The 12,320-nt window shown below is 30.5% G+C and overlaps 1 protein-coding gene across 2 annotated transcripts in view; it reads right to left on the bottom strand.

Moving 5' to 3' along the window:
• The window catches only part of LOC137810590 (uncharacterized), a 33,722-nt gene extending 29,042 nt beyond the window's left edge, over positions 1-4,680 (bottom strand). The window contains exons 1-3 of one of the 2 annotated variants that reach the window (XM_068611943.1): positions 4,262-4,680; positions 3,250-3,327; positions 2,624-3,094 (exon numbers count right to left, since the gene is read on the bottom strand). In XM_068611943.1, coding sequence (XP_068468044.1) covers positions 2,624-3,094; positions 3,250-3,327; positions 4,262-4,465 — 753 coding nt within the window. In that variant the 5' untranslated portion in view covers positions 4,466-4,680. Of the gene's footprint in view, positions 1-2,623; positions 3,139-3,249; positions 3,328-4,261 lie in introns of both variants that reach the window. The other variant, XM_068611942.1, reaches the window with a different exon arrangement.
• Between the last annotated feature and the right edge of the window lie 7,640 nt (positions 4,681-12,320).

Genomic DNA, 12,320 nt, shown 5'->3' with positions numbered 1-12,320 from the left:
TTGTGAAGACGACATACCAATCCAGAAGACTCCCCCTGAGCAACAAAACCGGGAGGTTGCTCCATATAAATTTCTTCCTGCAAATCCCCATTAAGAAAAGCATTTTTAACATCCAGTTGATAAAGAGGCCATTGTTGAAGAGCAACCATAGCTATGAATAAGCGAACAGAGGCCATCTTTGCTACTGGAGAAAAAGTATCACCATAGTCTAAACCAAAAATTTGGGTATAACCCTTAGCCACAAGACAAGCTTTGAGACGATCAATAGTACCATCAGGACCAACTTTGATAGCAAAAATCCACCTGCAACCAACAACAGATTTCCTAGATGGTAAAGGAACAAGTTCCCAAGTTCCAGTATTCTGAAGCGCATTCATTTCATCAAGCATGGCCTGACGCCAACCAGGATGAGCTAAGGCATCACCTACAGATTTTGGAATGGATACAGAAGAAATAAACGAAAGGCAGGTATAAAAGGGTTGAGATAGTCTATAGTAACTCAAAGCAGTATAATGTGGAGAGGGATTACGAGTAGAACGTATACCTTTACGGATAGCAATAGGAAGATCAGGTTCAACAGTCAGAGGTTCAACTATAGGAGCCGGAGGGGGATGAGGTGTTGGCACCAGAATAGAGTCTGCTGATGGACGATGAGACGGTTGACGACGACTATACACCTGAAGAGTTGGCGGCGGTGGTGAATTGTTAGGTGCACTAGGCACAACAAGAGGAATATTAACTTGATTAGATGAAGAAATTGAAGGAGAAAGACAAGACTTAAAGTAAAGGGAAGATTCACTGAAGGTGACATCTGCTGAAATAAAGTAACGGTTTAAAGACGGTGAGAAACATTTATATCCTTTTTGTGATCTAGTGAACCCTAAAAAGACACATTTGGGTGACTTAGGAGATAATTTATCAAGACCAGGACTAAAATTATGAACAAAACATGTGGACCCAAAAACTTTGGGAGGTAAAGAGTGGAGAGGGTCATGTGGAAATAAAATAGAATGAGGAATTTTGTTATCTAAAACTGAAGATGGCATGCGATTAATGAGATAACATGCACTAAGAACAGCATCACCCCAAAAACGCTGAGGAACATCACCATGGATTAAAATAGTACGAGTTGTTTCAACAAGATGTCTATTCTTGCGCTCAGCTACCCCATTTTGTTGAGGTGTATAAGCACATGAAGTTTGATGAAGAATACCATGAGAAGCCATAAAATTTTTAAAAGAATGAGAAAGATACTCACGTCCATTATCACTGCGCAAAATTCGGATGGAAATTCCAAATTGATTTTTAATTTCATTGTAAAATATTTGAAATATAGAAAACAACTCAGAACGGTTTTTCATTAAAAATACCCAAGTACATCTTGAATAATCATCAATAAAAGTAACAAAATACTGAAATCCTAAATTAGACTTAATACGACTTGGTCCCAAATGTCAGAGTGAACTAAGGCAAAAGGAGATGAAGCACATTGTGAGACACTACGAGGAAAAGAACTACGAATGTGTTTCCCTAACTGACACGACTCACACGATAAAGTAGACACATTAGACAAACTTGGAACAAGTTGTTGCATCTTGGCAAGACTAGGATGACCCAACCGAGCATGAATGAGAGATGCCATATTACGAAGTGGACTTTAAGCCTAACTCAACCCCATAAAACCGGATTATAGGGTTGAGGTTTGCACCCACTTATATACAATGAAAGGCTCTAATCTCTAGTCGATGTGGGATCTCCAACACACCCCCCCTCACGTCGAGACTGCCAACTCGTGCGTGGGACTATATATTATGGGTGGTCCGATAGCGGGTGGCCTGATAAGCCCAACAAATACTCGTTAGGATAGGCTCGAAATGGTTCTGATACCATGTTAAAGGAAAAAAAAGAATAGGATAAATCCCTTGTGTATATTGAACACATAGGGTTATGTTTATATAGGAAAAAGAAACATATGGGCTAAGTCCATTACATAAATATGAGATATCTAACAATATCTCATAATATCAAATAATATCTAATTATATCTAATTATATCTAATAATATCTAATAATATCTAACAAATTTTATATTTACTTACGAACAAAATAGCATGAGTTACAACTATAGGTGGTGTCTCAACTACATTTGAACTAACTCGGCCAAAATAGATAGAAAAGCATATGTAATTGTTGAAATTATAACTGCTAAAATACTACTTTTGGGTTATTATTTAAGTTATTCTCAACAATACGAATTAACTAAGATTCAGTAATCATAGCACCCTCCCCACCACAGGAGATAAACTCAACTACCATTAATCGAATTTCTCTGCTATTTTCGTATGGAGTATCTCAAATTCACCATTGATTTTCCAATCATATTTTGTAAACAATAAAACATAGGCCAAAGTGCTTGCGAGCACGTGTTGAAATAATGGAGAAATCTAGACAATAAAAAGGAAAGAAGAAGAGAACTTACATACTGATTGATCCCAAATTTAATGAATGTAGAGTAATTGATCTGACAGTAAATATTAACAAACAAAAAACACCTCTGTCTCTCCTTAACAATATTAGATCAATTAAATGCACAATCATAGTTTCCAACTTTTATGACACATACCACTATGTCTCCATTAGGTAAAGCACAGCACTTCACAGAATTTCTCGCCACTCCACCAGAAACATTTGAATCAAAATTTCCCCTATCAATAACAGCACAAATAGAAGACAGTGTGGACCCTTCACATGTGTTTGTTGATCCGTTTTCGTTATTTGCATTAGAAGTGTCTGGAAAATTTTCTGTAGAGCTTCTTTTAGACCAAAGTGGGTCATCTGACTCGGAAATCCTCACAAAGAAGTGAGAATTTTCAAACTTTTGCAACAACAATGAGGTTTGTTTTTTGAGAACCTCTTCTTGAAGAAGGGAGTCACCATCAGAAACATCATCCAGCTGCTCTTTACCACTGGTACTCAGTTCCCCTTCTCCAGACACTGTATTATTTCTGTTTTCAGTGTTTCCATTTTCTTTCTTGGGGTTGTGACCTGTGCCGGTCTCACTTATCGCTGCATCAATTTTGAACGATGATGTTTCCTGCTTACATGCAGACAAGCATGCCAATATATGAACTTGTTCACCTGAATTACAGGTATAAATTAGGTCTGCTAAACTTTTTTGTGAAAGCCAGCTGACCAAATTACACATGCCAAAACTGTGATTAAAATATAAAGAATGAAACAATCTATTACCAGGGAAAAGAAAGGAACGATCAAGAGAGCATAGAGACAGTATATCTGGTGCACAATTCCAGTTTTCAGGAAGTTCCTCTACAAAATGAAATCGAGAATTGGGTGTATCGTATCATACATGCAGAGTAGTCTGGTCCATAAAATCACATACAAGAGGAAGGACATCAAAGAAAATACTCTGTTTAATTCTACAGTTGAACTGAATGCTAACAAAAACCTTGATATGATTTTGATTTTAGTCATGTGCTAAGCATATAATAAACAAAATTTACAAATTGATTCTAGACCTAGAAGAGAAGAGACAGTTGACCTACTCCTACTTCCCTAATGGTTTAAAGATACATTCAACAGCTGCCCTTTTGCCCCATCTAGGTATCAATTCAGTACCCCCATTAACCAAGTACTGGCAGCTCACAGGCTTATATTTAAAATGATGGGGATTCCTCCCACATAAATATTTACAAAGGGTATGTTGGGGAGTTGTGTTTTGAAGGAGAGGGTAAATATTTTAATTTTATATCGAACTATTTATATAAGGTTAATAAACATTAAGTTTACATTGATTTATCTTTTTATTTTCATTTTAAAAATTATCAAATTAGAGACCTAATCAGAGATAAACAAATTTGTCCTCTTTCCCTTCTCCTCCAAAACTCTCAACTTCCGAACATACCCTAAAATTGAAAGTGAAAGCTGGCGGAATCATTTTTAAAAGTGCTTGCAAAAGAACAACCCGTTCCTCCCATTTTTCTCCAACAATCACGAGGGGAGTCTTCCTTCACACTCGATAATTAAGTGTGATAGATAATATGTTGCTTACATTTCTCAGATGAAATAAAAAAAAATTGTCATCTTGAGCAAACATTAAAATGTAAATAAATGACTCAGGACAAATATGAATGAACCATATTGCCATCAAATTCTGTATCCATGTCCAAGATTCAGTAACCAAATGAAAGCATTAACAGTATAGAAAACAAACAGGAAAATGATAGGTGAAGCGAAGATATACTGCATGGGATGGAAATCCATCCTTCTTCGTTGTCAACATCGGAGTGCTTATTAAAGACGCCATAATCCAACTTGGCATCATAGCGTGCATAAGGATCATTAGGCACACGAGTCTCCATAGAAGATCCAGCAGATGCAGACCTTTGATGCGTATCAGCACGAGGCTCCGGAACAGGAATAGGAATAGGTGGATTACGCTCTCCATACACGCCAGTAGTAGACCGCATCAAAAAATTCATTGCGCCACTAATAAAATAAAATAAAAAACACTATCCTGCAAATTCACACGATTCAATTTCAGCGAATAGCGATGAAATCTACTATCATTACCGAACAGCAAACCGCGAAAAGGATTTTACTGGAACTGAGTGAGCGAAATGAGAGTGAAAATGCGAAAGCGGAATCGGAACAAACGAGTATGCGAACATGAAATGGAGAATTGATTCGATTTGGATGGTTACCTGACGAAGGATGAAGCGTTGGTGCGAAGAGAATGGGAGAGGGAAGTGGCGGAAGATCCGAAGCTGTAGTCGCGATCAGTGAGAACGTTCGTATGCATGCACGCCAAATTTTGGCAAATTATTCTCTTAGCTATTTTCATGTGGCATCAACTTTTTCTTCTTCAGGTGCCTTCAACTTCCATTCAATATTTCTCTCATTTTTTATTTATTTTGTAAATGATATAATTCCCTCCCTCTTTGATGAATTTAAAATATTATAAAATAAAGTATATATTATTCTATTCTTTGCTCCATTCACGAAACAAATTTCAAATTCATTAATAGATATAAATTAAGTTTATATTATCTTAAATTTAACGAAATTTCAACAAAATTTCACTTATATTTCCAAAGTATACAAAATGAAAATGAAAGTAACGACCTACAATGCACCAAAAGAAATATGCTATAACCAAAATTTCATTAAATTTAAGGTTATATTTCATCTCTATGTATTAACTAAACATTAAAAATATTTTTCTAAGTTATCCAACAATTAAAGATTTAGTATAAATTATTAATATTTAATTAACTTTATTTCGTTTAATCTATACATCAATATAAATATAAATTACCAGAATAAATGTACTGCATGAATTAAACATACATATTTATTCTGAAGCATCAATTAAGTTGAATAAGTTCAACTAAAATAATTTAAACAATTTAAAAAAATTATGTTTTGGGTCAAAACTATGATTTAAAAAAAAAATTATCTTATAAGTTAGTTTTAGGGATTAATATGTAATTTATATTCTATATTTTTCCTACAATTTGTAAATTTCTTATAATTAGTCCTTATAATTTTTAAACATTTAAAGGACTAAAATTATTTAGTCCATAAAATTTAAAATAATTTAAAATATTTATGGACTAAAATAATTCAATTTTTATTTTTTAAACAATTTAAAATATTTATTCGCACATATTAAAATAACTTAAAATCATATCATTTTAAATAATTTTAAATTTGAAAAATAAATAAAATAATTTACTCTTAATTATAACAAAATTTCCAAAATCTTAATGTTAATAAACAACGTTCAACATCAATTCAATATAAACGTTCATGCATTTTTTTGACTGAATTTTCCAAAATCAACCATGAATTCATTGTTAAAAGAAAAAAGGAGATATAGAATAACGTATGATTCAACACTTGTAAAGAGAGACACTCTAATGTGCTCTAAATCACAAAAATAGAAGGAATGATAGTTGAAGCATTAGAGGACCACCAACACAAGCCTTTATCACTAGAGAAAAGAGAAATAATATGACAACTTTGTTTGCACCACAACTACAACAAAAAAGATGAATCAAGGTTATCTTAAAAGACATTTTATGACAGTTTCCCTAAGCTTAACATAGAGAGTCTTCTTCCTTTTATGATGGTTAGAAAGAGACTTTCTACTTCAAGCCTAAGACAACCTATGTATAAAAGTTCATCTTATTTTATAAAAAATGTCACCACATATTTATGTTAGTTTTATGGTCAATCAACATATATAATGAATGACATAAATTGTTTTTTTCTTTTAGATATAATATCCTAAAATATGTATTCTAATTTGTTAGACCGTCTATAACATTCATAATTTGATTCACAAATACCAATGAATATTTTGACATAACATATTAAACCTTTATGAGAATGTGTGCTACAAGTTAAGTGCAGTATAAAAAAAACAACTTAAAGGCTACCACAAAGTATAAAAAAAACAACTTAAAGGCTACCACAAAGTCCTGATCAACTCTGACACTACAATAAAGTAATAAGATACAACCAACAACAATCATTTTCTTAATATCTATAAATAAAAACGCATTTATCAAACAAACTAACAAATGAGCCTATGTAAAATACTCACATCAAAATTCTTGCACGTTGTGTGATCGTCTTTAAGTATTGAAATATCATTAAACCATCTTATAGATGAAATAATCGGTATGCACCATATTTGCAAATCCTTCTCTTTTTTGAAGTTATCTCACCCATTGAGAATTTAGAATTCATATCCTTCGGTAGATAATTTTCTTTGTATTCAAACATCTTTCTCTTCTCGTTGTAGAAAAAAGTGGTTCTTTGACAGTACTCGTGAAAACTAGAGGTGACTTAATGAAAAATAATACTAATTCACCTTATTTCAATTGGAAATAAAGAAAATAACTAGGAGTGATTTTATGTATTCGTGGAAGCTCAAAATGAAATTAAAAATATTTATTTAATCTTCTTATTATAGTGGAACTCTTTAAGATTTTCATAAATTATAAATAAACATATCTATATTTGAGTGAACTAGTATAAAATACATCTTTATTACTAAAATGTTGTGTTTCAACATATAAATGATCTCTTTAGAACATCTATTTATAGTTATCTTTCAAAAGAATATGCAACAAAGTTTTAAAGTTCTATTTCATCATCGTTTAAGAAATAACTTATGATTTCACTTTATTTAGGTGTAGAACAATATAACAATATCAAGAAAGGTTATTTCAAAAGATGTTTCTAACCCAAGTTTGAGTTGACGTAATATAAATAATTTACATTTCTAACTATGTTTTTACCTTTACTTTATTATCATATAAGAGTCCAATTTTAACTAGATAAGATAAAGGTATTTTATCCTCTTATTTTCAACCACCATTGGTGATTTCTTGATAACAATTTTAAGGTGAATAGTATTCATGAAATTGTTTGTTAAGACGAACAAACTTATTTCATGATTTATTTTCTTGTGTGGGTTGAGAGAACTAATAAGTTTGAGTGATTGTGTTCATTTTTTCCCTATCCACACATTATATTATGTTCTTTTATTTCTTTTGAATTTTTTGATCTCGTACTTAACCATTTTGTAAGAAGGTATAATGTAATGATTTCACTATCTTTACTATAAATAATATAAACAACATAATAAAAACACACACACGCATATATGTGTGTAAAAATGTCATCACACGTTGGATTACAAAATATTGAGAATTATGTTTTTTACAATATATAAATATATATATATATAGCATTCATATTACAAAAAATTCTCAAAATGTGCTCCTACAAATCATCACAAATGGTCAATACCTAAACTATTAGGTTCTCTGATATCAAACATTATCATAACAAGGTAAGCCGACATCTATTAGGAAAAAAACCTAAAATAGAATAATTGTAAAGAAACACACTTGAATTTAATAAATTCTCATACACATTCATTACCTACCAAAGACACCAAATAATTTAACAACAAGTATAAAACTCAATGACTTATAAAAAACCATATTAAATACTAACATATTTCATGTTCTATATGTAATATTATAAGCTTATATCACCCATATGAAAATCAATAAATTATCATATCACAAGTCAATTCATATGATAACAAAACTAAGAAAAGGTAGTTTGTTACACATCCATCAAATTTATGACCAATGTTAGATTTCTCCTCTAATAACTACCAACATAATAATATCATCTCACTCTCAAATGCCAAACAAACATTAATCACATTTTATAAAAATAAACTAACATAATAATTTATCAATATTCTACAAAGTTACATTTGTAACATAAGATCAAGGTTAAACAATAAGTTTGAAGTTATATAAAAAAAAAATTTAAAAAATAAAATTAATTTAAATAAAGAGAGAGAAAACTCTCTTTTTAAGACTAAGTTGAATAGTGAGAATAATTTAAAATTAAAGAAATTTCACTAAGTGAAAATATTTCGTTGAGTAAAAATAATCATTTTTGGTTACTAAAATTCACCAAAATTAATCAATTCTTTTAGGTGGATTTTTTCTTTGCAAAAATAATTCGTGTTGAACGAATTATGCAAATATGAGCAATCCAAAACTTAGAATTTGAAAAAGATTAATAAGTTTCCATTACTCCACTCCATTTCATATTCTAATACATTCAAATCATGCATGTGACATTGCCTTATATTTGACTAAAACAAAATAAAACTTGCACCTAAAATCACATTCTTTGTCCACGTACGAAATCTATCATATTAGAATGTAGAACTGAAGTGTTGATTTAACTAAGTTTAGGCTAATCAAGATCCACTCTAAGGTGAAGGTTTGAATATACACTTAAATAAAAATATAAGAATGTGAAAATCAAAAAAGTACTCCAACCATTATTGTTTCTAATATATTATATCATTCTCGATTTTTAGGTAGTAATTGTTGCAGATCTCACATCGACTAGAGATTAGAGTCTTTCATTGTATATAAGTGGGTGCAAACCTTAACCCTATGAGCCGATTTTATGGGGTTGAGTTAGGCTTAAAGTCCACTTTGTAATATGGTATCAGAGCCATTTTGAACCTATCCTAGCGAGTATTTGTTGGGCCTATCGTGCCACCCGCTATCGGGCCGCTATCGGATCACCCATAATATATAGTCCCACGCACGAGTTGGCAGTCGGCGTGAGGGGGGTGTGTTGGAGATCTCACATCGACTAGAGATTAGAGCCTTTCATTGTATAAAGTGGGTGCAAACCTCAATCCTATGAGTCGGTTTTATGAGGTTGAGTTAGGCTTAAAGTCCACTTTGTAATAGTAATCGTCAATAAAAGTAAAAATACATTCAAGGACTAAAATTAAGCTCTAGCTCATAGATATTAACACAACTTTCTCTAGATCTCACCATTTATAAGATCAATCATTACACTAAAATACACAATTTCTACTCAAGAATCCATATTTAGCTTTAACACTTCAAATTGCTAATAGAAGTTATCAAGACTTTCCACTTTATTACTATAACTGAAACTTGAATGTAGAACAAAGTTATCTTACTTTCCTTGAACTTTCCTTATGTTTTAAGGAAAGCAAGATTTCAAGAAAAAGATGGGCTAAAACACTAAAAGGTTTTCATGATCACTTCAAAAATCCATACCCCTAGTGACAAAATTTCCAAAATAAGTTCAAGCTCATAAAACCTTATTTCCCAAAGAAAAACCCTAGCATGCAAGATTTCGAAGAGGGGAGAATAGAAATTTAAGAGAAGTGTTAGGAGAAGAAACTCATCCAAAGTCATAATAAAAAAAATAACATTGTTCTCGCTGGTTGACCTCGGTTGGACTAGATGGAGAGTTCAGCTTCTGGTCTGTCTTCTCTTGGTGCATTAGAACAATGCTTCGTTGGGATAGAAGGGACTCTACCGGTTGATCACACTCTGACGATCAAGTCAGTGAGAGCATACAAAATAAGTATTCAGTTTTAGTCTAAGTATTCAGAAACAACGTACCTTTCCCGGGGGTCTCAAGCCCCTTTTATAGATATCTCTTTAACATATTCTACTAGTGAGAATATAATCTCAACAGAGAGCATATATCATAACAGAAAAATCACCTATTCACGCACGCTCACCTCTTATCTTCGGGTGCTAACTACTGGAAAATATTTTGTTTACATGTGCACAATTATTCTTAGGTGCTAACAACATTATTCTCAACATCTTTTATTTATACTTAACTAACATATGTATTATAACCAAAATAAAATATTTCTTTTATCTTTAATTATTTTTCCCGAGCTGACCATTAGTATTTGTGTCAAGCTCATGACCCTTCTTTTGGGTGCAAAGCCAAGCTGACCACACCTAAATGTTTGGATCGAGATCCCGAGCACTCCTGTCCAGTACAAATACTTTACAATATCCCTTAGCTAGCTTAATTTCACAAACAAAGAAAAAAGAGAAAAAAAGAATAGAGATAAATTTAAGAATGAAGGTAGAAAAAGAATGTATGTTATGCTTTTGAAAAAGAAAAAGGTCTTCTTAATTCTTTTGGACACACCCTAAGCTCGTCCTCTCTCCATCTTTTTTTAAAATTTTATAACACTACAAAAAAATCATTAAATAAAAATTATTTTTAAAGACCAAAATAATTAGTTATTATATTAACTAAATGAGAGACCATTTTATAAACTAAAAAATTATTGTTATCTAAAGTAGTTTCTATTATTAATAAAAAATTATATAGTAGTTTCTAAATTGATATCTAATCAATAAGTACCAAGATTTTTGCTACTAACTACTTTATATTCTAAATTAGTCTTTGTGAGTCTTTTAAAGACTAATTTAGAATCTAAAATATTAGTAGCTAAAACCTTGATAACTAATTTAAATACCAATTTAAAAATAATTTTATAAATTTTATTAATAATATAAATCACTTTAAATATCAATTTTTTTTTAGTCTCTAAAATAGTATCTAATTTAGTCAATATAATAATTAATTATTTTTTATTTCAAAATTTGATAAATATTTAATGATTTTAATTAGATTCGGTGAAATAACTCACCATGTAAGTCCATTTACTTTATACACCACTCACATAAAACATATACACTACATTAAGCATACAATTAATTAAATATATATATAATATCTTTAATTATATTTTTTAAATTTATCACAAAAACTTATATTTAAACATAACAAAAATATGGTCTGATATGATAAAAGTTATGCAGTTAGAATGTTAATTATAAATCACATATATATATATATATATATATAAATTAAAAGCACGATTTCTTTTGGAATTTTTATGTATTGTCCTTAATTTGTTATGATTAAATCTTTCAAATCTAAGGAGAAACGTGTGTACACTTTATTTAATTATGTGTTTAGATTTTGAAATCATATTTGAGAGCTTCAAATAAATTTTGAAACTGATTTTAGTCCTTAAATTATAAAATTAAGAGACTAAAATAATATATATTTTTTCAATTCTGAGAACTTAAAATATTTTCTTAAAATTTAAAATACCAAACAATATCCAAATTTGAGTAGAAAAAAATATAATTAAATATAAAAATAATAAGAAATACAAACAAAACTCACCTAATAATGGGGCGTTACAAAAGTACATGCAAGATTATTACGCCAAGAAAGAAAAGGAATATTGCACTCACAAAAAATCATTCGGTGTATTCTTAGACTATAAAATAAAAGTAAGACATAAAAAGTTATTGGCACAACTTATAAAATTAATGAAATAACAAATGTACTATTTCAAAACACAGTAATTACATTTAGGGTAGAGAGTGATCTAAAAGGCACGTGGCGATGGACAATTCGCTGTGCTTCGAAGCTCGAAATTTCCTTCCCATTTTGGCAAGAGCCACTGCTAGTAATTTCAGACATAACCTTTCACTCTATTTATCTTTATAACATAAAGGACAAAACTTACCTCTCATTCTATATATTTATTTATTTCATAATGTATAGCTATACTAAAAAAATTTCTATTTTAACTGTTTTTTTCCACAAATTTCTTTCTATTTTATTTTTATTTAATATATTTTATTAGTAGAATGAAATATATTTTTTATTTTATTGTTTAAAAAATATTTTTTTTTAATTTAATATTAATGTACAGTTTTATAGACAAACTAATTCCTTATTCTTTCCTTAATTATTTATTTTAAGGCAACAACAAGAAAAAATACACGTTTCTACATCAAATCTCACATATCAAATAAAATAACTTTCATTTTCAATCAATCCTTTCACTCCATTTCAAGCATGAACATCATCAC

This window comes from Phaseolus vulgaris, chromosome 2, assembly GCF_000499845.2.
Source record: "Phaseolus vulgaris cultivar G19833 chromosome 2, P. vulgaris v2.0, whole genome shotgun sequence".
NCBI classification, from domain to species: domain Eukaryota; kingdom Viridiplantae; phylum Streptophyta; class Magnoliopsida; order Fabales; family Fabaceae; genus Phaseolus; species Phaseolus vulgaris.
Note: the sequence above shows the minus strand (reverse complement) of the source record. Positions and strands in the feature narration are given on the sequence as shown.